Source organism: Acinonyx jubatus, chromosome C1 (genome assembly GCF_027475565.1).
Source record: "Acinonyx jubatus isolate Ajub_Pintada_27869175 chromosome C1, VMU_Ajub_asm_v1.0, whole genome shotgun sequence".
In the NCBI taxonomy this organism is placed as follows: Eukaryota; Metazoa; Chordata; class Mammalia; order Carnivora; family Felidae; genus Acinonyx; species Acinonyx jubatus.
The window spans coordinates 79435617-79463426 of NC_069381.1; the positions used below are offsets into that span (position 1 = coordinate 79435617).

Sequence of the window (27810 nt, forward strand, 5' to 3'; positions counted from 1 at the left end):
TCAGTAGTGCCTTATCGATGTATATCCACCTTGGGGTATGAATATAAAATACTCCCACCCCGTCCCCACCAATGTTCCTGAAGATGATTTGAAGATTATTCCAAGTTGGATTTAAGGTGCTTTTGAGGCACGTGAGTCTCGATGGAGTAAGCGAGAGCCAAATAAGAGTCAAATACTAGTTTGAATCTTGGCTGTCCTTTTCTGTGTACGATGGGCAGGTCCCTACAGTTTCCCAAGCCTCAGTCTCCAGCATAGAGTGCATTGTTGTGTGGATTAAGTAAAGAAATGATAAAGTATCTTATAAGACCTGGGAAAGAGGACTTTTTAAACAAAATCTGCCTTCACCTATCTGGTAGCTAGCCAGAAAATAATCAGCCTGTGGCTCATATGAATGTTCAAAAAAAATATTTATTTATAAAAAATACAACGGGATAAGTTTATGCTGAGAAATGCAGCAATAAATACAGTTGAAGGAAACAGCAACTCTACATTGATACATTGGCACAAACAGGAAGAGCACACACACCACCCAGACCTAACTGTCTGCAGGCCGATTTTGTACACGCTCCTTTAGAAACACCACTCTGAAAAGATCTTGTCGGTTTAGGTAAGAGAATGAGTACACATATAATCACAAATGCACACGGATCAGGACTTTATTTAAAAGTTAGCAAACAATACTGTAGACATTGATATGTAAATTTCTAAAATGCTGCATCTTAAATTTAGTTGGCAAAGACCACATTTAGCTCTAAGCATGACTTTAGTCTTCCACATAGAAACCAGATAACTGTAAAAAAAAAAAAAAAAAAAAAGCTTCCTATTGTTTGAAAATCCCAGTCTAGTAAGTAGATTGTAAAAATGCATAGGTCTTTAATAAGAGAATCGGCTGTACAAGAGTACTCCCCTTTCACAGTATTCCTTTTTACTTCATATGTGAGTTATTGCTTCTGCTGTAGGATTTAACTGTTACAGCACTAAAAGGGAACTATTTAGGGAAGAGGCAGAAAAAGGAAAAGGGAATGTACGTAAGGCAGTATTTCTTTTAGGTACAATAAGCGTAATAGTGTTTTAGGAAGACAAGATAAAAATTACTCAAGGCTAGCTTGGTTCTCACTGAATAAAAACGGGCTAAATACTGAGCTCCTCTGTGTAAATCTAATAATCAATGCCTTGGTCGCCATATTGGTAATCTCTGGGGTAGTCATCTTGGTACTCTCCATGATATTCATCTGGGTATTCTGCCTGATAATCACTATCACTAATTTCAGACCCATTTGTTCCCGTTCCTTGGCTTCCATTGTGAATGACAGGTTCTGTGGGAGCGGCACAGTATTTCGGATCATATACTTGCCGCCCAAGCCCATACACACTCATTCCTTTCTGGGAAGCAACTTTGTTGGTTCCCATCTGTAGAGAAATTGTCGAGTTGTCCACCGGTTGTAATGTTAGCTTCTGATCGTAGATGTCTCTTCTGGTACCTGGTGCTAACATTCCCGCCTGGTATTAGAACATAGTATAAAAGTTAAAACAGCAGCTAAAATCTATTCTGCTGAACATTTTCTAAGTTATGAAATTCACATTGTGAACGCTAATGTAATAATAACTTCATTTCAGGGGTAAAGCTAGCTTACCAAATAGTCCTGATGCTGAATCTTTCTTAAGTACCAATACTCACTGGCTTTCAAACTAGGTCAGCCCTTCCTTTAAATCCTTGCTCTGCTATAAAACTGCTAGGTGGCCTCTAAACAAGCTAATACTTTTGGCTTTAGGTTTCTCATATGCAAAATGGAGAAAATACCACCTACTTTGGATTTAGGAGAGGATTCAACATAACCAATGTAAAAAGCACAGCGTAATGTGGGCACCCTGGAGAGTTACATGTGAGTACCTATTATGACCACATATACTCTCCAGGCCATCCATTTCAGAAGCTCATCACACATTCAGCAGAACTTATGCCGAGCAGTCCTTAAGGCCTGAAGTCTCAAAGAGCCAGCCACAAGTACAGTAACTCATTTCTCCATTTATGCCAAGCAGACAGTCCAGGTTTAACTGGTAAAAAAGGAAACTTGAATGGCTCCTATACAAGACAATGCCACATGTGGCAGGACATCTCAACTTTAGGTCACAAGGAGAAAGCTTTTTCAAACCTTATCCCCCACTCCTGTTGGATGTGAGCCCTGCCTGCTCTCCAGTGGTTATGGGAACCTCCCTATGAGGGGCTGATCTATTTTTAACAAGGAAATACTTCCATCTTGCATGGTGTTAGAATGCTGGCATTCTCACCATGCTAGAGCCCCACCTAACTCCTCCTTAGAACACCAGATCATTTTACCTACCAAGTTTCAGAGGCATTAGAAGGAGCAATTTACTTGGATCTGGAGCAAGAAATAAACTGGCTATAATAAACGTATCTCTTTTCTTCTGGTTAGACGGAAAGACCAGCTGTTCTGACTGCCAACACACCATACTTGTGTTCCTATAGAAAGGTCCTCTGATTCTTTTGCTTTCTCAGCAAAACCAACTTTCCTGAAGGAATGTACTTTATACCATACAAAAAATATGTCCTTCGAACTCAGTTAAGTGTGGGATGCCTGGGTGGCTCAGTTGGTTAAGCATCCAACTTCAGCTTGGGTCATGATCTCACTGTTCCTGAGTTCAAGCCCCACATCAGGCTTCCTGCTGTCAGCACAGAGCCCTATGTCCCCCCCGCCTTGCTCCCTCTCTAAAAATTAAACATTAAAAAGAGAGTAAGTTAAGTGCTAATTTAAATGATCCTTCTCTACTCTTTGCTCCAAGTATAAAAAGGCACTGCTTACCTGGCTGGCTCCTTTGTTGGTGCCCATCTGCAGACTAATTGTGGTCTGGTCAAAAGGTTTGTCAGTTTGCATTTTGGGATCATAAAGATGCCTCCTGGTCCCATAGGCCGTCATACCTGCCTGGCTGGCGCACTTGTTGGTTCCCATCTTTGAAGTTAAAATTAGCAATGATTATCACAGGTCACCACCATATATGACAAGCAAAACTTTGTGTTCTACTAAAAAGACAGAGGGGCACAATTGACAAGTCCCTTTTTGTGCTGAGGCTAGCTAGATACAAAATCTCCATGCTTTCACAACTTTCAAGGTGCTCACTTTATTATTTTAATTTTAACGTTTTTTTAATTTATTTTTTTGACACAGAGAGAGATGGAGCATGAACGGGGGAGGGTCAGAGAGAGAGGGAGACACAGAATCCGAAGCAGGCTCTGAGCTGTCAGCACGGAGCCCAATGCGGGGCTCGAACTCACAGACCATGGGATCATGACCTGAGCCGAAGTCGGACGCTCAACCGACTGAGCCACCCAGGCGCCCCCAAGGTGCTCACTTTAAAAAGAAAAATCTCAAACAAGGTTTTAGAGGGCAGAATTATGAATAATTACCCCTGCTCCTCTTCTCCCTACTGTCTATACAGCACACATAACCAAATTAAGAGGTACTGCATCAGCCACTTAAAGGGACAGAGGCACTCTGACTGGGCAGCATGCTTTTCTACTCCAGGGGTTTGTATAAAAAGTGACAGCAAATGCCAGGTGTCTTCTCTGGCAGCTCAACAAGGGCTTCTTTAAAGTCTCATTGAGATCACCAGCATCTTCATGGGAAAAGGACCACATTTTATTCCTCCAACTCTCATGTCACCGGAGAGAAAGAGTGAGGAATGTGAACTCAACCAAATTCAGAGGAACAAGAATTCTTTTCTCCACTGAGAATATGGCTTTAAGGCCAACCGATATACCCAGTTCTATTAGCTGGGGACACATTTCTGATGGGTCTTTTTCCTTAAAAAGGAAGGGAGGAAAAAAAAATCATTACAATCCTACCACCCAGATATTAGCTGTAAACCTTTGTGTGTGTCCTTCTAGGCTTTATCTTCTCTACCTGTGTATATATTTATCAATACACATGCATGTAAATACATGTACATTCAAAAATAGGCATGTGCATCTTTAAAGTAAAATCGTGATCGCACTGACCATTGTATTTTGTAACCTGATTTGTTTTCCTTAATCTTTGAATTCTTGTGTATCATTTTTACCTTACTCTGGTTCCTTCTGTGCGGTTATAATTTAACCAACTGACTACTGTTTGGAATTTCAGGTTTCCAGTTTCTTACCAGATACGATTTTGTAGTGTACAAAAATAAATCCACCTCACATGATGCAGTGGCCGCGAGGGCACACTTCTCAGTGGTGGTTTCGTGACATTCTCCAGGGGAACGATGCGAAGGGGAAAAAAATACCTGCACTAAGTACTTCCAGTAGTGCTTGGCTGCTGTATTGTGCAAATAAATGACTTCGGCATTGAGGTTTTATAAAATTGCCTCATTTGGTCAGTATCATTTAGGAATTTATAAAACACGTTTTCTTAAAAAAATAAAGACAATGTAATTAGGGAGGAAAAGTCATTTCCTAGAGAAACAATTGTCAAGTCTGATGGCATGCCTGAGGTTTCTTCTGAAACCATCATCAATGTCTCAGGGGCTTTGAATGGACATAAATTATATAAACCACATATCCATCCCCAAAATCTACATTAGCATGGATCTCATCCATTCCTTACTTATGAGAGACACACTTTACATGGTGAGAACTGACAATACCGAATCAAGCAGTAACACGTTGCTTACCTGCAAACCAATTACACTCTGGCCAGCTTTTAATTTTCCTTCATCAAAACGTCTTGTTTGTTTTTCTGCATACTTAACTCCGATGTCAATGGTTGTATGGAATCCTTTTGTTTTAGCCTAGACAGAAATTTGCACACTAACTAAAAAGGAACACTGAAGTGGAGATTCTGCCAGTAGTTTTTCACAGAAGGAACAACAAAGAAACACTACTGTCCGTAGATGAAGGCTTCACTAGGTAATACTCAAACTGAGGGGTTGAAAAACATATTTAAGGCCAGTCAGTAATACCTGTGGCTCTGAAATGTTAAGTGTTCTGATTAAGCTCTCTTATATGAGGCAGCTGATGTCAGCAGCCTTTCCATAAAGCTAATAATTATGGAGGAGACAGAGGCTGCTCCCCGCCTAGCCAGAACTCCCATGGGAAAGAAAAGACATAATTCGGTGGGACTTTTAAAAGCAGCCATTAAAGACATATACGTACCAGACCTGCCAGAGCCACCAGTGTAGTCTGAACCTGGGTCATGTTTCCATTCTCAAAAAGATCGTTCGCTTCAAATATGTCATGTGGCTTCATGCCATAAGCTTGAATAGCCTTAATAAAGTTGCCAATATTCTCCAACTATAAAGGAAAAGAGCCATATAACTTTGGGAGCTGAACACTGACATTCACATTATCTAAACATTATAAGCCTTCGTGACTACTGTAAGATGCGGGCAGAAAGTTACTTGGCAAGGAGTCTTGACCAGATACATACTAAGCACAGCTCTGTCTGGAAACGGAAAGAGTAAATAAAGAGTATTTTACAGTAGGTCACATAATGGTCTTTTTATTTTTACGTAGTCATTTTTTTTCAGTTCTTTGAAGGCAAGATCTTCCTTAGATAGTTTTAAGAATTCTGTGATTCTGTCTGAGCTATCCAGGGCTAAAATTCTGTCAAAAGGTACAGGATTACTCACCTTAATAATTTATTATCTCAAAATATATAGTCAAAATATCCAATTTTATGTAACCACACCCATTTGTGAACTAAGACTGCCTAATACGGTGTTCTACAATCAACCATTAGTTGTTAAACTCCTTGCTTTTTCCCTCGTTTATCAATATGGTCTAGATTGTATTTCTCTGTATAAGCTGTGTCAAATCCTCTCCAAGAGTTGACAGACTAAATACAACTTCTAAGCTAAGGATCTAATAATCACAGAACTAATTCTAAGTAATTATGGAAGCAGAGTAAAAAATAAAATATAGCCACGTGCATTAATTTCTGCTAAGATGTCTACTTTAATCAAATCTTCGCTGCATAAAGAATAACCAGAGGTTGCAGGTTCAGCTGTTTACCTGAGGCCAGTTTAACGAGGACTCATTAACCTTCTTCACTGAGCCCGGCTGTAGCTTGTTTATGAGTCTGAAAAGTAAAGTACAGGTGACATTTATTGTTCATACGAAAACAAGGACTGGAATGTAAAGTTGGCTCCTTTAACATCAGTAAGAAAGCATTAAAAACATTTCTGAAATGTTAAGGCTTGACACCCTGGATTGGAAAGGAGGACAGCACGGAAGCCTTGTGGAAAGGACCAGAAGAACAGAAATGGCCAAAACTTACTCGCAGAGGATTATGCCATCTTTTAAGCCCAGCTGAAAGTTGGTGCCAATGCTCATGCCTGTCACCTCTTCTATCCAGTTTCGAAGATCTTCTTCTGCCTGATGATCATACTTGGAAGCGATCTGAAATACAAGTTAACCAACTTTGGAAGAATTTTCATTAAAGCATCAAAAACTGCTGACTTCAGCTTGCTCTACTTTTCTTATCCATTAATACCACAACTGTGACATGCAGTAAATTACACTCATTGGAATTCACTGGCAAACCTAACCAACTATTACAGCTTCAGTAACTAATAAAAAATTTTGGTTAAGGTGGTTCTTAGAGAAAATTTGAACAGTACAGGGAGAGAAGCTGGGATTGAGAAGGAGAAACTATGGATCAAAACAAGACAGATTTCCACTCATGACACACAGGAAGTGACAAGAGTTAATAGCATATTACAGTATGGCAGTCGTCATATTAAATTTCAAAGATTAAGTCATTAAACACCAAATTCCCAAAAAAGAGAATGGCAGGATTCTGACACATGCACCTATTTTACACAGTGTCTTAACCTGCCAACGCATCTCGGCCAATAGTTTTGCTGCTTGCAGGGTTCTGGTGTTTCTACGCCTCTATTCAGCCAAATGCACACTATGTGCATGTGCACACACATGCACGCACTCCTTGGTACTGACCGTTGTACTGTAAGTACAACTTACACTAAGAAGCTCTGTTTATGTAGTCTATATCCTATAAACTCACAGGAGTCACTTCTAGACTCTTAGTGTACCTAGCATACTACCTGACTTCCAAACATTTAATACAACTAAAAGAAAAATTCCTTACTTAACAGAATTCTATGATAAAGGCAATTTACAAACATAGATCCTATACTATTATACACGCTAAAACCTACTACACACAGATTTTCAAAGATCTCTTCATAATAAGACCAGAAACCTCAATTTAAAAAAAAATAAAATTTACACAAAATATTATTAAAAACCAGTTCTCAAGCTATTCCTTGTCCTAGGAATATTAAAGAGGTCAGTCAACCAATTAAGAAGAACACAGCTGGAAAGAAGAGATTATGTGTCATTTTTCTTCTCACACAGGTGAAATGCCAGCAACACGCAGATCATGCCCAGGGGGATGGAGAGATGATGAGCTTGTAACTGACTGTTGCAGCATCTATGGAAACGGAAATGAACACAGAAACATTTGCTTCCATAAAACATGATTAGGTTTCATTACTGAAATGAATAGTTTGTTGTGGAGAGGGCCCTCAAGTTCTAGTTCCACAGGGAACCCTCTCCCGAACCCTCACCACCAAGCGGCCGGGCAGGGTTTCTGATTCACCGTCTTCACTGTGGAGGGCAGAATCATTGGATTCCACTCATTACTGTATCATTTAGAGAGAAGCAGTCCTTGATCTGAGGATTTACTTAGCCAGAATTCTAAATGCAAATTCAATGAGTTTACATTTTCATGTTAACTAATGCTGTGCAAGGTGTCCTGGATCAAATTTTGGCCTGGAGGTTAGTTTATAAAAGACAGGTCAGGCACAATATAAAGCTAGTACACAATGTGTGTTAACTGCCTGCCCTCTGGTACTTCCATCCCCCCCCCAAAAAAAACGCCACATTTATTTGATTTCCTGCCAGTCTGGGTTACTGGATGTGGGAACAGGAAAGAAGGAGGCAGTGATGATGGAAGGTGTTGCCAACGGGACACATTCACCTCTGGTGAGCAGGAAGGAGGCATTACTCCTATTACACCTCAGATACGTATTCTTACATAATGAATGTATCTCCCCCAACATAGGGGACATATCTATTTAGATAAATGGCACCTCTAGAAAATGCAGTAAATAATTTGACAGAAAAAAATTTAAGATTTTCACACTAGATTTTGGTTCTAGGTGACTAGAAAAAAAAGCCAGAAATGTGGGCGGGGTGGGGTGTGTGTGGTATGGCTGGAAAGGGACCAGCAAAGAAGAAAAGGAAAAACCAGCACTCCGTAAGTGTTAGCTGTGGAAAACAATCTCCCAGTTGAATTTTTTTTCAAAAGCAAAACACTCAACTAGGAGTTGCATTTCAATGAATCTGAAGACAAACCTGGTAGGCTAGGGTGGGAGGGGTGCGGCCAGGGCTCTGAGCTGGCTCCACGCATCTTGCTACGGGCCCTAGTTCACAGTCAATCCATCTAGCTTCTGATCCATTTCCTGTCTACACAGAAAGAAGGCTGAATCCAATGAGCTCACTAGGTCTCTTTCCATTCTAAATTGTCTACACAGTTTGGCCAACCAGCAAAAATTAGAGGGAAATTCATTCTCTTAATTTTTCCAAACGTAAAAATGTAAGTAACGCTGGAGGGGCTGGGGGTGTTTTGGAGGGGGGGGATGAGCCCCAATGAGACAAATTTTTATTCAACAACAAAAAAACCCCTAAAAGCATATTTATGTTTCCTTTATGCAAATGTGTCTGACAGATTCAATGCCATGCCCCAAACCACAAAGTGATCTAACTTGAAATATCCTAGCAGAAAAGCCAGAGAGAAATTCATCTTCCCTGTGGACTGTTCTCATCAAGGGAGTGAGGAGAGAAAAATCAAGGACTGGAATTAGCTGGAATTAGTCAGGGTTCAAGCCCTGACTCCACCACTGACGAGTTGCAAGCTGGAGCTCTCTGGACGGCCGACTCCGTCTCCAGACTTAATGTAATAGCACATGCACGAAAAAAATTCATAAGCACATCCAGGCAAAGCTCAAGACCCCAAGTGCTAATCTAAAGATGAAAAGTAGGAATGCATCCCCATCCTGTAACTGTTGCTCCTGGCCTAGGATTTTACTGTAAGTAAAGGAGCAGCAAGGATTTTTCTACTCAAATACCACTTTTTTAAATAAGTGAGCTTTCTGCGGACAGCCCAGCTAAATAGAATTCAGAATTTCAGAATATGTACTTGTGAGTTTAAGAAGAAAAAAAAATTCCTATGAAATCATCCAGGAAAAAAAAAATCTATTTCAAATTTTCTTTTAGCTCCCGGCCTGCAGCACTGTTCCACAGGACACAGAAATCAGAAGTGCTTCCTTTAAAAGTGTATCAGAACACAACCCAAGCAAATATGGTTATATTCTTTAATTACAGAGGATATTTTTTTAACTGTTTTATATACACAACTTGTAAAATCAAGGGACTGAGAGCAATTAAAAATAAAAAGTAAGGTCTGGCCAGTAATACTTATTCACTATTTCTATCTAAAAAAGCTTTAATTTCTGAACATCAGGCAGAAAATGCTGACAAGAAAACTAGCTTAAAAGATTACTTAATCTCACTTCATTAATACATCATGGAAATGTCACTCTGATTTGTTTAAAAATGACTCTTCTGGGGGGCCTGGGGAGCTCAGTCGGTTGAGCGTCTAACTCTTGATTCTGGCTCAGGTCGTGATCCTAGGGTCATGGGATTGAGCCTCGTGTTGGGCTTCACGCTGAGTGTGGAGCCTGCTGGAGATTGATATTCTCTCTCTCTCTCTGCCCCTCTCCCCTAGTTATGTTCTCTCTCTCTGAAATAATAAAATAATTTTAAAAAATCACTCTCCTGAGTTATTTATAAACATCATTTTCTTTACTCTTCTTCAAGATTTATTTGATTTGATCTTCCCAAGCTACTTTCACAGACCTTCTGCCTGGGTCCCTCAAGTGCACAGCAGCGTTTCCCAGAGCCCTGCCTCCTGACCCCTCTCCCGGGGAGGTGCACGTCCGGACAACTTTGGTACCATCACTGGAGAACCCCCGCTGCAGGCTCCTAACTAAAGCTCACCAACATTCCCCTTGCCAAACACAATCAAAGTTGAAGAAAATGAAGACAGAAAAGCCTCTGGGGCATCTGGGCTGGAGGTGAAGAGAAACCTCCTGCCAGTCATCCTCCTGGCCAGTCAGAGCTCTGCCAGTCCTGCTGCCACCCCCCTGGTATCTTCGGTTGCCCACCCCCACTTCCTCTTGTGCTGGGGCTGCCGCTCAGGCCCAGGTGGCTTCAGCCTTCTGCTCTTCCCTGGGCTCGCTCCTCAGAGCTAAGAGCAACCAGTGTGGAGTCACCCTCTGGTTTAAGGGCAGCTCAATCCTTTCTAGCTGTATGACCTTTCTCCTGGATCTCTAAAATAACACTTGTTTAAAAAAAGAATAATAATAAATAAACAGTGCAGAAGCATGCAGAGTGTGCATTTTCAATGGGGTAACACGGCCCCGCAAAGGGACGACAGTGGGTTCTTGTGGTGGGAGTGAAAACAACCGTAGACCTTACGGTAACCTGTGACCCTCCCCAACAAACTCTATCCCTTTGTATTAAATCTGGTGGGAGTCAAGAGGTAATTAGGAAAAACATCTAAAAACTTTCTTTGGGGAAGCAGTGATGGAAAAAAGGTTGAGGAGCATGGAGACAGTAAAAATGCACAGGTTTCTCTTCACCTCCCTCCCCTCCCCCTGCCAAATCCTCCTCCCTTCCCAGAGGTGAGCACCTGTCTGTCGGCCACTTCTGCCATGTGCACACATACATTAGGGCGAATCAAGTATAAAATAACACTACATCTCCCTTCACAAGAACAAGACCCAAGGGCCGACGCCTCAACAGTAAAGGGAGACAGACACTAGATCAGACGAAAGCCTGCTCATTGCCAATAGCCAAGCCCTCCCAGCCAAGCAAGGAGTTCTGAGAAGTTCCCCGACAAAATCCCTAAAAGGGGATTCGGAGCAATGAGGGAAACGGAGCTTCAAAACCATCTCAACAAGTGACCCCAAAGTGCACTGTTTTATGCACTGTTTTATGGTGCTTCTCAGTGTAAGCAGGGAGCATTCAGCCAAAGTGCAATTTAGTAAGAAGCTGGGGGTGCACCCGTGTGAGGGGCAGTGATTATATATATAACAAGAACTGTCGGATGGCCCCGCTTACACCCAGGGATGTTCTAGAATCTTTGAAAGAATGAAGATGTGTCTTTCCCATGCACTCCTCACAATACATTCTTCTCACAGTGCTTGGTAAAACCTGGAGGTGGGCAATTCCAGATCACTAGGCTCCCTGTCTCACACCACCAAGGTAACCCAGCATTACCCCAAACCCTCTAAGTACGATCCTATTCAATGCAGCGTCCCTCAGTTCCAAGAGTTCCTGTGCCTCATGGATTCTTCCTCCAACGTCCTTCTCCATTACTCCTTCCTTCCGTCCATTATTCAAGTGGCTACTACATTCCAGTTAGGTTCAAAGGCAAAGTCTCCGCCTGAAAAGCTTACATTCTAGTGGAAAGAGACAAATACCTATTAAATACAGTGTTAACACCCTTCCAAAGAAAACTGTAATCAGAAAAGGGATGTTTAAAATAAAGAAAAGATGCCTGGCTGGCATATGCCTGAAGCATATGACTCTTAATCTCGGAGTTGTGGTTTTGAGCTCCATGTTGTGTGTAGAGGTTACTTAAAAATAAAACCTTAAAGAACAGAACCCCCTGGGACTACCAAATAGATTTCCACCTGAAATACCACGATGCCTCTTCCCTTCTTTATCACCTGCTATATAAAAATATATTTCTTTCTTTTTATCTATCTATCTAGATATCTAGATATCCTTCATGCCCAGTGCACACCCCAACACGGGGCTTGAGCTCATGACCCTGAGATCAAGACCTGAGCTGAGCTAACAATCTAATGCTTAATCCAATGAGCCACAGGCACCCCCAGCATCTGCCATTCTTGATACCTCATGAAGACAATGAAGAGGCTTTAACATTTTTTTTTTACCTACCTTAACCTTCCCCACCCTTGGCAAATTTTTAAAGTATTCACATTGTGGATACAACAAGCTAAAGATCACATGTCTTGAAATCAAACTTTTAAAACTTCCTAAAACTGTGTTCCCAATTCTAGTGCGACCTAAGTAAATAACTTAACCCTGGTGAGGGAGGTCGTCTTCCTCCCAGGACCATTGTGAGAATGAAGCCTGCTCCACAGGTAAAGAAGAGCCCATCTCAATGCCTGACACATCAGAGTTAATGCTCTCCTTTTTTAGCGGCTTGAGCACAGAAATTACAAACTATTAACTGAACCCCACTACAAACTGTTCGCTTTATTGTCTATGATTCAAAAAGTTCCACTGGGACTCATCTGGGATACTGCCCTTTGCCACTCATCAGCATGCCCACTCCTGCATGTCGCTGCATCCCCAATTCTCGTTCTTTTTCAGATTATTGCTGATGAAAAGGATAAAGTAACTACTTTTTGAAAAACAGATTTATATCTTTAAAAAAATTTTTTTAATGTTTATTTTTGAGAGAGACAGACAGAGCGTGAGTAGGGGAGGGGTAGAGAGAGAGAGGGAGACACAAAATCCAAAACTGGCTCCACGCTCTGAGCTGTCAGCACAGAGCCTGGTGCGGGGCTTGAACTCACAAACTGCGAGACCATGACCTGAGCTGAAGTTGGCTGCTCAACTGACCGAGCCATCCAGGCGCCCTAAAACAGATTTATATCTTAAGGGTGATAGAGGTGGGAATTCTAGAGAAAAAAATCACTTTTACGTTTGGGATATGGTCAAGGTAGATTGCATGCCTTCCTCAAGGTCACTATAGAATCTGAGACTCCTTCCACGGTCTGAACTGTGCTAAAGATCTGATGGCAAATGAGTATATTCCAGGGCTATGGAAAACCAGATCTGCCTCAGGTAAACAAGAGGGACACCTAACAGCATTTTTTTTTAATCATATTTGTTTACGACAGAAACTCTGGGAACTCAAAGTGAACATCCTTGCCAGTGAGCTTCCGATAGATGCCAGAGAAAGTTTCAACCCTGTGCTCCCCATTGTTCTGCTGTGCTTTAGCCAAATGAACCTTTATAACCTGGCTGCCATCCAGTTTCACGTGGATTCTCTTGCCCACAATTTTGCTTGGGAAAACCAAGTCCTCCAGGATCGCGTCGTGCACGCCTGTCAAAGTGCAGCTCCTGACACATTTGCTTATTTTCTGTATGGCTTTTTTGAGTTGGCCGAGGCAGAATTCTCCTCTGAGCAATAAAGACAACATGCTTCCCACTGAACTTTTTCTCCAATTCACAGATGAGCCGGACTTGGATTTTCTGGAAAGATTTCAGTTGAGGAACGGGAATAAAGATGATAATAGCTTTTGGACCACCACCAACTCCAGTTTCCTTGGCTGCTGTTATATTCAGCTCCTTTAGCTGGCCTTTGAGGTCCGAGTTCATCCCCAGCTTGAGGAGAGCCTGGTATATGCCGGACATGAAGCTGTCCAGCTTCTTGTCATTGGGCCTCATGATCTTCATGCTCAAACTGAACATGGCCTTCTCCTTGGTGAGAGCGCTGGCCCAGGAAGAGCCTAAATGCATTGTAAAGCCAGGCCCTTTTCTCAGAGGTACAGCTGGACCTTCAGATCAACATGTCAGCATACGGCACCAGCACAACTTTTTCTCTCCGAATACGTATAGTCAGATAAATGCAAAGATATTATGGCTCAATGTACCAATACTATGAAACTGACAAAGTTTTTAAAATGCCCTAAGAGGAGTTAGTCCAATGCATAAAGCAAACCGCATAACTAATAAATAAGAAAATGCAGAAAAAACAGAATGTCAACTTTGCCTTCTCTAACTAGAAAAAGACCTTCAGTTTAGAATATACAATTTAGAATATACATAGTTAAAAGTTGGACTTTGAAATTTCAATTAAACAAGGTGGGAGTGAGCACAGAGGCTGGATTCCCAGAAGAATCCAGACTCAGAAAGAACGATGAACAAAGATGCATGGATTAAACAGCTCACTGATGTGAGATGCCCTGGCAAACAAAAGAACAGGAACCTGCATGAGGGCCCGCTGCTTCCTGACCCCCACCTGAAAGGCAAGGACCTCTCTACTATAGGCTGAAGAGCCTGGCTGTCATGCTAGAGTGGACTCCTGGAGAGAAGTGTGCAGGTACCTGGGCAGAGGTGGGTAGAGAAAGTCATCCATTACCAGGAGCCAGCATACCTATGCAAGACACATCTAACATGCCTGTACTCTCCTTGGGGACAAGACAGGCTTTAGTCATTTTGTACCCCTAGAGCCCATGCCTAGCGCAAACTAGGTATTCAACAAATGATTTTTCATCCATTGGTAGTAGTACCCAACTAGAGAAATGCCACAGATTTAAAGATCTATCTTGTTTCGGAAAGACATCTGCATTTGAATACTGCTGGTTTTTACAGGCGCCACATCTCCTTGATCTACCAATCTAGTAATCTTAGATGGACCACTAGGGACATATTTGTTTTACTTTCTCATAAAAGTCCCTATGTCCATGGCACTCCTTAGGTCCAGTTTAGTAACTCTAGAAGTAGGGCCTGGTCAGAAGCAACAACCATGCCCGCTGTGCTGATCTACGTCAAGGTAGGAGGAGCTTCCAGTGATACGTACCTTGAGGCTTAGATTTAGATCTGTTCTCTTCTGTCTTGGTAACAAATTAACAATTGGCAATCTGGAAACTATTGGACATACTTATCAAACGGATAGAAAATTAAATTAGGAATAGCTCAAAAGAAACACAGTTCAGATTCAGAACATCCTAGCTTAATAAATTATTCCAGGTATATGTAAAATCCTGCACCAAAGTTCTAGAACTCGTCATGCATACTCAATAAGCTAAACAACTCTGTCTAAAAAAAGCTAACACTCTCTCGGTCTGCACAGGTATACAATTCTTTATAAAATACTATTGCCTGTGTCATTTGCTTGATAATAACAGCTCTATGAGGTAGCCAAGGAAAGGATTGCTTAAATAAAACAGGTGTGAGAGGAGCATGTAAACTAGAAAACCTTATGCAATTATCATCGCCCTTACTTTATAAAGAGGGAAAACCAACTTGCCAAGCAAGGACTGGAATCCTTTGACATGGAGGTGCCTCATCTACCTCATTACAGTGATCAAAACAGAATGACTCAGTGCTTTGTAGTCAAACAAAGGAGTTAGTTAATAATCCCACTGGACTTTGGTAGGTTAAACCATATCTGTGGCATTACCGTGATGAATTCTGAGTGCTGCAGCCTAGAAGGGGACACTGACAAATGGGCAACAGTTTCTAGAAGGGGCAAACTGAATGGGGACAAGATCAGAAAAATCATACACAGCCTATAATGAGAGACTGTTCGCCAGGAATGGCTATACATAACCTAGAAGGGACTTTGGGGGCAGGAGAAGAAACAGGCTAGTACCATCTGAATATTTAGATGAAAGTCCTGTAGAAGAGGAAGTCAATCTGTTCTGAATGCCACAATGCAGGCAGACCCAAGACAAGTATGTGGCAATTCTAAGGAGACATACAATCAGCATGTAAGGATGGAGAGCACGTGAGTGCCAGCGAAGCATAGGGGGAAGGAGACCCCCAAGAAAACCTGCTGGAGAACATTCTCTTGCTTCGGAAGGAGGCTGGCTGGGTCTTGAATTTGACGTTGCTGTAGAAATCCTGCTGAAAGGGGACTGTCACAGAAGCCCCTCAGGTCAAAGAGATGAAAACAGAGATGCTCTTGAACACTCTGCTTCCTTCACCTCACCTCTAGGATATTTGAGGGTCCGCCTCACTCATCGCTCATCAGACTTGCAGCCATCTGCCATTTTTACTGCCATCTACATCTTCAGGTACTGGTGTCCTCAGCAGGCACCTAGGTGCCTCCTGAATAACTTGTGAGTCAGCCACATGGTCGGCACTGAAACGTTGTCCTTGGTTTCTCTCATTACAAGGGGCATCAAGGCAGCAACTCTTCCTTCCATAGCTTTAGAATGTATACTCACTCCTCATCAACTATACAGCAAGTCTGCTTAGTAGGACGGGCCTTGTGACCTGAGGAGGCATGAAATCCACCTCCAAAGCCCTGAGTGTACATTGTATTTACACGGAACTCATCTCTACCAACCTGGGAAATGCTCCCTGCTCCCAGATCGCTGACCACATTCATCGAAGTGCTCCCAGCTGTCCACCCCAAAAGTGAGTCAAACACACACTGCCCCCTTACTCTGAGCTACTGTTGGGCCATGGGCAGAAAGAAGGCCAAGGAGGAGCAAGACCCCAGCCTTCTGGTCAGCCCTCAGTACATCAGGAGCTCCTGCTGGGGGCCCAGTTCTAGGTCTCAGATCTTGAATGCCTTTTCTAACCACAGCGGAGTCTGTCCCTTTGAGAGACCTGGCTTTACACAACCGGTGAAGAACAGAGTTGAAATACCTCACTTTAGACACAGGCTAGATGCTGCTAGTGAGGTTTCACAGGAGTCTTAAGGATATATTAACTGTGCAAGATACCAGGGCCTTTTTCTTCGCAGTGAAAATTAGGTATGAAATTTCCATTAAAAAAGCAGGATGGGATTTCACATTTTCTCTTTTTAAAAAATTGTATGACCTACATCATGAAATAGCATATGAAGATATAGGATACCCAACTTGTTGAGACACTAAGTAAAAAGGTTTTTGGTTTGATTTGCTTTAATGGGGAGTGTGAAAAAAGATGAAGTCAAAAATAAGGTTCAAACACCTTCATGACACCAAGTCCTACACAACTGCCACCAAAGACGGGACAGATGCAAACTATGGCCCAGGCTTCTTATACACTGCAACAAAGAAGGAAAAAGTTACAAGACTGACAGAATTCCTTAAAAAAATACGTTTCCACATGGCTCCCTTTTCCAGTCCTGAAGCCCAAGAAGACCCCGTGATGAGGTCACACGGCGCCCTCCACATCTCAACAATAAAGCCAACTGCACATTTTACCCAACCTAATGCTATCTGAGAGCAGGGAACAAGGGAAAATAAGTTCCTCTGGAAGCTCTGGATCCCCCATCAGCGTGCTGTGCAAAAGTCTCTTGGAGAAAAAAAAAAAAAAAAAAAAAGCCTCTTGGAGACTATGTAATAAAGGCTTGCTATAGACATCCAGGCACAAAAACAAAATAAACCCAACTTTGCATCCCTTCCAGATGAAGGGCCCAGGGAATGAGGACAGAGAGCAGTACACAGGCTGCAAAGGGGCCTCAGCAGGACTCAGCAGAGAGCGGCAGCTGAATCAACAGTATATTCCACAGGCAGGCGTCAGCCTGGCCGGTCCCCTCCCACTGCTGCTGCCTGCACCATCAGACCCCAGTGGCTCCGGGAAAACAAGGCCAGGAGCAAAGAACACCCTGATTTCACGTGAGGAGGGGAACACAACGATGGTAAGGAGGAGGAGAGGTCTCACCCACCTCAGTTGTTTCCAGGTCCTCTTTCTTGCTCCTTCCCAGCTTTTCACAGTGAACCTTCTTCCTTCTAGTGCTTTGGTGCCACTCAAAGTGCACACCAAGGCCTTCCCCTTATTTGGTCCATCAGTGGGCACACACCACCCCCTATGTTGTCTGAAAAGGTGCCTTTTCCCCCCCTTTTTTGAATGCAGTTGACACACAGTGTTACGTAGTTTCAGGTATACAGCACAGTGATCCTATTTCTCTATACATTATGCTATGCTCATCAGGACAAGCACTCATCACTTTTTTTTTTTGTTAAGTATTATCTCCATCCAATGAGGGGCTCGAACTAACAACCGCGAGATCAGTCTCCTGCTCTACCGACTAAGCCACCCAGGTGTCCCAATCTTTGATTAAACCTGCTGCCGGCTACAAACACCGTCCTGTTTTCTCTTTCATTTCATGACAAACCTCTCCATTTCCTCACTTAGTACTTCTTCCTAACATCTCTGGAAATTTCCTCTATGGAAGACCATCTCTCAGAAGGTCACCAGTGACCCCTCAGTAGCCAACTCCAGTGGCCTGTTTCTGCAGCACTCCGGAAAGCCCCTCCAATCCCCCTCCCTGTGGCCGCTTGTTAAAGAACTTCATCCTAGAGCTTCCCTCTCTGGTCTGCCTTCTCCTCTTCACCTTGAAAGATGCAAGTTCTCCCGAGTTCTGGCTTCTGATTAAAACAGTTAAGAGCATGGGCTCTGGCAACTAAATGCTCTGGTTGAAATCCCAGCTCTACTGTGCTGGGACCTCCTCACCTGTAGACCAGAGATCATTAATAGCACTTAACATCGGAGAGTTGTTGGGAAGAATCAAGGATTTAATTCACGTTAATCATGAAGAAGTCAATAAATGTCAACCCTTACCCTTCTATGTGTGCTTTGCTGGCCACTCCTGTCCAGATACCATCAAGATTTCCTCCTTCAAACTCAGAACATCATATGGAACAATCACTTGACACTATTTGATAGCCATTTTGATAAGAAATCATCTTGATGCTGCCTAGACTTTCTATTTTAAAAACTACGTATCATCAAATAATTTGTAAAAGCGATGCCCCCACCTCACTCTGCTGCCAACTCACACCTGAGTGGCGGGGTGACTGAGACAGTAGGCGTCAACAGATGTCAGTGACCCGTGACTTGATAATAATGAACTAAAACAAGTGACTTGAATTTTGACAAGCCTGCTCTGATATCATTTTGGTTTACTACCAAGAGGAGAATCACCTTCTCTTTCCTACCTTTGGTGGGAAGGATAAACTAATTTTTTTTAGAGTGTCATCTGGTACTACCTATAACACTTTTATGTATTAGGTCAACAGTTATGCGCTTTTCTACACAAGCACTTTTTAAGGAAATATCCACCAGAAGGGAGGTAATGAATAAATAACCAGAATCTCTACAAAAGACTACAATTCAGTTCTAAAATGGTCGAATGATATCCAAAGTTGCACCAGTGGTTGGGTGGGGGGTAAGGGATACAGGATACTTTCACTACTTCACTGTCTGCACTCTTCACAACAAATATTTCAGTCACAAAATCAGAACAGAAAAAGAGAAGAGGTTCTCACAGGCAAGGAAGATGGCGCCCCAAGGTAGATGCACTGTGTCCATACAGAGATCACTTGTCCAAAAGTCATGGGCTCAGCGGGGATTTGGACCCAGGTCTGGCCCCAAAGCCTACGTCTTCTCCTCCACTAATGTTCTCCCACCCCCACCCCCCTGAACCAGCCCAACAGGAAGTGTCTACGCTGCACACTGAGCCTTTGGCAGAGGGCTGTGCTGCCAGCCAGCCAGAGGAGGGTTAGGCAGCAGGCTGGGCCTCTGCGGCTTCACATGAAGTCCTTTCCACTCCCGGAGGAGGAGAGGGCATCCAGAAGCAACCTCTACCACCATCACCGCATCAGACTGATGCACCATGAACATGCTGCAGAGTTCGAGAAAATGTTGATTCAAACCAGCCCATGGGGAATCAGCAGTCTCAAAGGGCGCTGCCAGCGTGGTTCAAAAGTTCATAAGAAGATATTTGGCAGAGATGTCTCAGACGAGAAACACTAACTCCTCCACGGGCCCCTATAAAAAGGAACCTCCTACGACAGGCATGTTTTAGAAGGTGCTGTAAGACAGAATGCAGGAAAGGGTGTCAACAGAGCAGTCATGGAAAAGAAGAAAATTTAAAAATCAAGCCCAGAGGGGAAGAAAATTCAAAACGAAAGCCTGGCTGGCAAAGCACACGCCTGTGTGTATGTGTGGCCGAGATGAGGTGGGGCTGAGGGATTTCTACAACATACAGGTCTCTCAAGAAAGGTAAGGAAAAAGCAGAGACAAATGCCTCCCAGTCTTCAGAGCAGAGAATGGGCCCATTCAGGGGGAGGGATGTGGCCATACGTGAACTCTCGTGAACTCTCGAGAACGGCCCCAGAGTTCCGGCTTAGCTGCGAAGGCCAAGGACCCTGACAAGCTCACAATATGACGTTGAACCTAAGTATGATTTCTGTACTCTATCAGAACTATGATTGCTGTTGCTATTTTTGCATTCAAAGTAGAATCACATGTTTGAATTATGAGAGACTTACTACACATGGTATTGATTATTTTCTCTCCAATTTCCTCCCATGTGAAACAAAAGGAGGGAGGGAAAATTGCGATCATGAAGCACACACTCTCTCTCCCATTTGTGGAGCCTTGTGTAGCACGAAGCAGGCTGAGAGGCGGGGGATAATGAAGGAAGATCAATATCCAAAAACTTGGGAAGGGGAGAGAAACAACGAAGTCCTGGCCAGCCCTGTCTAGCCACTCCACAGCCAGGATCCCCTGGAAACGTGTCAGCGAGGAGAGGAAAATGGCCATAAATGCTTAGGTTATGTCTCACCCGAAAGAGTCCTTCCACGCCCAAAGATCTCTTTTCCCTGCACTCCTGCCTCCAATCCCCTGGCCTGCCCACTGCAGGCCACTGATGGCACTCATACCCTGAAGCTTCCTGTTGGCAGAAGGAAGATGCTGAAGAAGTTCCCTCCCTTCCTTATGGGGGAAAACTAATACTACATCTTCTGGGACTTCCTTCACACAGGTCTATGCGAAGCCTTCCTAAGACCATTTGACACTGAAGGCCTCCAGTGCAACCAAGATTTAAACACAAAGGGGTAGGGGCAGGCTCAGGCGGTGGAGCATGTGACTCTTGATCTCCAGGTTGTGAGTTGAAGCCCACGCTGGGTGGAGAGATTACTTAAAAAATAAAATCTTAAAAATAAATGAATAAACACAAAGAGGTAAATATGTTCATCAGTGCACTATGGAGGAATATGAGCCCTATCTGAAAGCAAGAAATGAAAGAGGCATCTTATCTTGTTTAACAGAAATCTATCTCTTAAGAAGAAAGAGCCAAATAATAACATGGCCAGAAAGCAAAGCCTCGAGCTCTCCGAGAAGCACCTAGCTCTGGGGGCAATGTGGACACAATGAGAACAGGCTTCGAACCCTGGCATTTCACAGAGGGAGCACAGGCTACCAGGGGAAGGAGTCTTGGATAAGGACTCTAGGGGCAGATCATATTCTGGACACAGAAGTGAAATCCAGAGGTATTGTTTGGCATTGTGGTCCCCTATCTGCCAGAAGCCTCATTCAGATACAAACAGATTCCTGAATGAATGTCCAAGTCTTGGAGATAATCTCAATATCTAGAAAACAAGAGAAGCTCAGTAGAACACAGGACTGAACGTAACCAGCAGAGAACCAGCCAGCAACATGGAACAATGGCAAACATTTACATGATGTGTGCTTGTAGTTCCAGGCATGATTCTAAACACTTTACAAGGACTGTCTATTTTACTTCTCCCAACAACCCTATGAAGGCAGGTATTTCCATATCCTTATTTTGCAGATGAAACACAGGTTACTTGCCCAGAGTCGCAGAGTAAGGGGCAGAAACAAGATTCAAACGCAGTCTCCGTAGTCCACGGTCTTAGGCATGAGAATCTACTTTCTCACTAACAAGAAATAGGTATCTTCAAGTTCACAAGGATTCCCACGGTCGTATGTTTTTATAAAATCTGCCAGGTATTTTTGTATTTCTGGGAATGATTGACATGTTCCGCCCTCCCACACTGCATATGCTTCAGGCCCCACAACCAGGATCTACTCTGGGCTCAAGAAATCCTTAACAAAAACCTGAGCACAAGGATGTGTGAATAACAGCTAAAAGCCCAGTATGGCCAGGAATTTAGGGTTAGGAAGAAGCAACACACAGAGAATATATGTTGTAGGAGGCTAATGCCTAGAATAAAATGAAACTTGCCAAAAACCTCTAAGGATGAGCCCTCTCCCACCACCTAGTCATACTGAGAGAGTAAGTTAAGCATTTTCTCATTCTGCTGGGTGTAATGGTATAATTGGCTAAAAAACCAAAGCCATCCAATTGCGCTTCATTTTCTTCTTTTTTTAATGTCACAGATAATAGTGATCGGTTCATAAAACACTTTTAGGTGAAAATACTCACTAACCCCCATGGTCCGAACCTGGAAGGGAAACGGTACAGGGGGAAGGATGCACCTCTGGTTGATGACAGTACTTGTGACATCTTCCTCATCAAGCTTTTTTTTTTTTTTTTTAACGTAAACTCTACACCCAACATGGGGCTCCAACTCACAACCCTGAGATCAGTCAAGAGTCACATGTTCTACCACCAACTGAGCCAGCCAGGCACCCCATCAGGCTTATTTCTGAAATCTAAAGGAGTGGATAGAGACAAATAGTACAATTTCCACAAAGGAAAGAGTGTAAAAAGCTGTGGGTCACAGCACAGTGAACTTGATAATGATCTTCATTAAAATTCCAGAGTAAATATGTCTCAGCATTTTAGAGAAGAAAGCATGGTACCCCTTCTCAATTTAGCAAATGTATTTTCTTGAACTGTTTTGGTCAAGAGAGGGGGAGAAAAAAAGAGGGCAGGTAAACCACAATGGCATCTCCCACCCAGGAGGCCAGATCCGCTGAGTGTCCACTTTGCAGGTGGTCTTTGGGAGATGCAGGTATCCCACAGAGCCTTACAGAGGGGCCTTCTACTGTTCCTCCCTAATCTGGGAGTCTAAGAAAGAGCCTCAGTAAAAGCACAAGAATTATCTTGCTAATAAGTTTTCCAGTGTAACATTAATAAAACAAACTGAAGAAAAGCAATCTGTGAAAATCACCTTGTCCTTCCAAATTATCACACTGCACTACAGAATTCTATTGCGAAGAATAATAGGGTTAACTTCCAATTTTAAAGATGGTAAAATCTACTCCTGATGGATAAATTCATTAAATCAACAAATACTTATCAGGCATCAACTATATCCCAAGTTGTATTCTGAAATACAGATCTTGACGTAGCTCATCAATGAATAAGACTGGAACCCCTATGGCTGGTGGAAAGAGACGGTAAAGAAAAGCTTTGAATTAAAAGCCTATGTCTGGGGACGCCTGGCTGGCTCAGTCAATAGAGCATGCGACTCTTGATCTCAGGGTTGTGAGTTCAAGCCCTACGTTGGTTGTGGAACAACAACAAACTAAAGCTAGACCCAGCTACGTTTTTACCATGATTCCGGTGCTCTACCAGGCAGACCACCTTAGGGTGCAATTTGCGGCTGGAGTCCACAATCACCTGGGGTTAATGTGATCAGGAACACTCTTAGAGCAACTGCTTGTCCAAAGGCAGGCTGGCTGGCAGGCCTCGCGGGACATTTGGTCCTATTTGTTACTATATGATTGTTTAACTTACTCTTCAGTGACTTACAATTTTAGTAGTAAGTCTTCCAACATGATTTTTAACCGTTGAGGGCTACCATTGTTGCAACCAAGAAGATTCCGCAAGAAGCTATTTTGCTCAAACCATACATTCCAGGTGAGAAAACTGTGAGAACGCTCATTCCAGTTCCCATTCTTCTTAATATTTCAGAGAGACAACCCCCTCAAAGATACGGAGGTAATTTCAGCTCCACCCACTCCCTCCACAACTGATTTCCTCCACCTTCCCTGGGACCTATAAGCTCCCCACAGCATTTGCTGTGAGCCCAGGGAGGGTATGCTTCCCTGCATCCTCAACTTTACAAGGTCTACTGGCTCCAACATCTTGTTCAGAGCCAAGCGTCAGGAAATGCTGTGCTTTCCTTAAGGACCCGTCATGTTTTCTCACAGCTTAAAAGGCACAAAACTGTTTTCCTTTTCATTTTGGTCCCCAAAATGCAGTGGGGGGTCTGGCTCAACCTTACTCCGTTCTTTCTTCCTATTTCTTTCTTTCTGTTTCTTTCTTTTCAGGACCTTACTACTTTATGAGTGTTTCCATATCCCACAGAATTATCTACACCAGCTTCCGTGTTATCTGTATTATCCCTGACCCTACTATTCTATTAAGATCTTTGCAGATTGCAAGTTATTGACCCTTTTGTTGTTTAAAGATGCAGTTCACAGTCCATGCTGAAAGATTCTACTTTTTTAGGCTGTTTTCAAACTTTTGCCATTAAAAAAAAAAGTAAGTCTGATATGTTTTGCCATGTATTATCTATCATCTTGTCAAATAAATATCTTAAGTTTACAGATTTTTCCCCTGCACTTTTACTAATTAAAAGTACTTAAGATCAAAGATTTCCTCAATTCATTGACGAACTGCTTTCACAGCTGGAGTATAAGAAGACCAAAGGCTTATTTAATAGAAATGGAATACTTACAGAGTCAGTGACAAGTCTAAGAAATAGAATTTCGATACTAATTTTCAATTACTAAGAACTAATAGCTACAACATAGTCACCGAGTACGTACTACAAGCAGACACATCTCACCGTAGTGTTTAGGGTTGGTAACTATTATTTCCCCCATTTTACTGATTAGGAAACTGGGACAGAGATATATCCATGAACTTGCCCAACATCATACAAGGCAGAGTGACAGAGGGAGAACTAGAACCCATGTCTGCTTGAATCCAAGGTCTGTTCCACACTGCTTCCTGAGGACGTTTGTATTTTTTCCACTTTGTTAAATGAAGTTTTAAGAGGCGGGAAAAACACACCTTACATTTAAGCAACATATCAGTTATGCAATACATAAAGAAAACAGAGGAAGAAATCAAAAAGTGTCCAAACCAAGCAGTGTCAAAGTTCATGTTCCATATACCCACCCCTCTGTTGGCACTGTGTCCACAGCTGAAATGCAGTATCTCATACAAAAGCCTTACCAAACATAGATATTTGATTTCCAAGCCCAGAGCAGATGAAAACAGCATTGGATGAGTAATTACAATGTCAAGAAGTGACAGGTGGACAGCAAAAGTGGTGGGGGGGGGGGTGGGCAGACAACAGTGACTGGTAGTAGAATATCCCTAACTACTTCACTAAGATATCACTTTGAGAGTTTACATTCTTAGAATATTCCAACTCTCTTCTGTGATCTTGAGCAAATCACACCCTTTCTGAGCTTTGGCATCCTGACCTATAAATGATGTTGGATAGCCCCAGCAATCCCTCCCACCTCGAGGGGCTGCTGTGCTGTTAAGATCAAAAGACTTCCTATGAAAGGGCACTGTATGAAGGGCCCATATAAATGAATGGGGTAGTTAAAATATGCCTTTTGTGCTTAAAGGAATAAACCCGCAGTTATAGAAACTCGAAGCTATAACTTTCCAAAGGCTCTGAAAACTGAGGTTTTACTGTTTTTAAAAATGTACAATTACAGTGATCTAGCCAGTGTGTGCAATTCCTTCAGTCTGCTCAATAAAAAGGAGGAAAAGGGCAGAAGCTGCCTCATTAGTCAGCAAAAAGAAATTAATACGGATATGAACATCCAAGAAAAATAAGTCACTTGAAGCACTGCCAAAGTTATCAGGACCTCATTTACAATGCAAAAGGTAGAGACTCAACCGTTCAGCCGTCCCCAGCCAAGAATCACAAGGGCGAATTAAAATTAATGTGTACACGCCAGGCCAGGGTATCACATCCAACAGTTTGGACTTGCGGATTCCTCTGAAAGGATTCCTAAAGCTCCATTTGTAAACCCTGGAAAGAACCGAACAACCAGACACAAACCATTTCTCTGTCCTCTAAAAACAATGTTCAGGAAACTATTTTCGAATAAGGGCAACGCACTAGACGAAGTAAAGAACCCAAACGTTCCAATGTTGGATTCGTAGGTTAAAATCAACTCTTTGCCTCAAAGACTGTTCAGAATTTATTAACTGAATCAGGATGCGCAAGCTGTAACGGTGGGGAGAAGAGCTATAACTCTCCCTTGGGGTTTGACAACGGTGCGCTTCATTGCCTCTATATAATTCACTCCACACCGCGTGCACCCTCAACACTGGGATGTTGCAGCTTTGACAATGCCAGCGTATTCTACCAGCGGTCGGACGGTGCGGTGGCAATCCTGACATGCTTCGGCTCCCGGGAGGTTAATGGGAATTAAACCACAGCAGCCCTCCTTTGTGGCGCTTTGGCCAGAACAGCAGAAAGGAGACAATGAGCGTTCTGTGCGCAGTTCCGCGCCGATTGGCTGCTCTCTCCCCCCAGAAACCCCTGATGTCATGGGCTTGGAATGCAGGGAGGGAGGGAGGGAGGAAGGAGAGGATTTGGGGAGGGGGGACGCCTCTCATCTCTTTCCCAGACCAAAAGTCCCAAAGATAAGCCCAATGCATTCCTAATGCTAGGCAGTGGCAAAGCTGAGAGTTTCCAAACGCAAATCACTCCACACTACAACCCGCCTCGGCAAACATACCCAAAACAAAAGCAACCCACGAAAATATCCTTGATACCGTTGAAGTCTAATGTACTACAAACTTCGGTTTTACAAAAAATCTCAACTACAGCAGATATCGCTTCCAAAGCGGCGCACTCAGGCTTTGTCTCCGTTTTCCGCAGCAGCAGCAGTTAATTTGCCTCAAGGCACCGCAATTCGGAAACTGTGAAGCGTCCGGGGGTCCCTGGGGTCGGTGGACCGCTCAACGGCCCCCCTCCCCGGGAAGAGGCAAGGAACAATGGGGGGCCCAGTTTGGCCACGTAACCGCCTGACTCGGCTTGTGGCTGAATTCGGCCGGGGGGTTGGGGTGAGGGAATACGCACGGTCCGGCAGCAGCCCAGGCCCGGGAGGACGGCGGGGGCTGCTTGCCGGGTCCCCAGCCGCGCCGATGGGCCCCACCTAAGGGCGAATGACCAGGCAGGAGCGCCCCCTTCCCGGAGGGGCGCGTCCTGCAGCCACGGACCGGCTCCGGTAGCTGCAGGCCGGCGCTGCGGGATTCCAGAAGCCCGGGAACCCACCGCCCGCCGACAGTCCTGGCTCGCGGCGCTGAACAAAGCCAGGAGAGCGCGCCTGGGAGACCGGCGCTTCGAGCCCGGGGCCAGGACCGAGACGCGCGGCCACTCTCGCGCCGCCCCGACGTCTCCTCCCCGCGTAGCCGGACAGCCACCGCGCGCAGAGAAGAGCGGCCCAGCGCCGCCGCAGTCCCAGGGACCCTCGGGCGGCATCTAGCCTCCCACCCCTCGCCCTGGGCGTGGCCGCCCGACCAGAGCCCGGGCGTACCTTGTTCTTGACCTCGGCAGAGAGCCCGTAGGAAGGGCCCTTGTTGAAGTGGGTCATGGTGGTTCGGGAGGCGGGAAGAGGCTGCGCTCGGGTCTGGGGGTTTCTAGTACTCGTCTTCCCCGCTCCTGGCCCCGAGGAGTGGCCGCAGCGCGAGATGCTCGGAGCTCGCTCCCCTGGGCGGCGCAGGAGACGCCCAGACGCGGCGGCGGAGCGCGGGCGGTGCCTCGGCGGCTCGGTCCGACTGGGTCCCGCAGAGCCTCCCGCTCCGCTCCCGAGTCCCCCACGAACTGCCCCCGCCTCCTGCCCCGGGCCTTCGGGGATTGGCCGACGGGCCGGACCAATGGAGAGCCGCCTCCTCCCGCCTCTCCGACGAGGGGGCGGGTCGGCCAACCGAAGGGCTAGGGGCGCTGCGCTGTCTCCCGCGCGGGTCTCGGGCCCCCGCCCTAGTCCTCACGCCACGGAGACCCGCGGCGAGGCGGCCCCTCCTCCCTGCCGGGCCGGGGCTGGGCGGCGAGGGCGGAGGCCGGCCGGCGGACTGCAGCGGCCCTCGGGCGCCTAGGGGCTTCCCAGCGGCCCAGAATGCACGTCAACTTCCAGGCATCCGCCGCTGCGCTCGGGGCTGGCCCAGGGCGGGAAGCCCACCAGCGTCTCTTTCCCGGCCCGGGGCCCCAGATACCGGGCAGGGCTCCTCCGCCCGCTGCTGGGAACACTGCGAGCAGCCTTGGAGCCCC

The 27810-nt window shown here is 44.4% G+C and overlaps 2 protein-coding genes and 1 pseudogene across 11 annotated transcripts in view; 1 reads left to right on the forward strand and 2 right to left on the reverse strand.

Moving 5' to 3' along the window:
* The window catches only part of SLC44A3 (solute carrier family 44 member 3), a 331249-nt gene extending 320528 nt beyond the window's left edge, over window positions 1-10721 (forward strand). For 8 of the 10 annotated variants that reach the window (XM_053214492.1, XM_053214501.1, XM_053214500.1 and 5 more), the window contains one exon: window positions 1773-2971. The gene's annotated coding sequence lies outside the window, so the exon portion shown is untranslated. Of the gene's footprint in view, window positions 1-1772; window positions 2972-9898 lie in introns of those variants that run through there. The other 2 variants (XM_053214493.1, XM_053214494.1) reach the window with 2 other exon arrangements.
* On the reverse strand, window positions 391-27375 carry CNN3 (calponin 3). The gene is made up of 7 exons (XM_027058544.2): window positions 27080-27375; window positions 6273-6394; window positions 6008-6074; window positions 5150-5287; window positions 4669-4785; window positions 2823-2969; window positions 391-1500 (listed from the first exon to the last, which is right to left on the reverse strand). Exons 1-7 carry the CDS (start codon window positions 27134-27136, stop codon window positions 1159-1161), a joined length of 990 nt encoding a protein of 329 aa, XP_026914345.1. The 5' UTR covers window positions 27137-27375; the 3' UTR covers window positions 391-1158.
* LOC106968136 (40S ribosomal protein S7-like) lies at window positions 11835-15985 on the reverse strand (annotated as a pseudogene).
* Window positions 27376-27810: the final 435 nt, after the last annotated feature.

Bases quoted from the DNA above. Each gene is read 5' to 3' on its own strand.
- CNN3 (XM_027058544.2), bottom strand. From the start codon at position 27,136: ATGACCCACTTCAACAAGGGCCCTTCCTACGGGCTCTCTGCCGAGGTC. The intron at 5,288-6,007 runs GTAAACAGCTGA...TTTCCTTTATAG, and splicing joins CCTCGTTAAACTGGCCTCAG to TTGGAGAATATTGGCAACTT. The intron at 1,501-2,822 runs GTAAGCAGTGCC...TTCTAATACCAG, and splicing joins CCAACAAAGGAGCCAGCCAG to GCGGGAATGTTAGCACCAGG.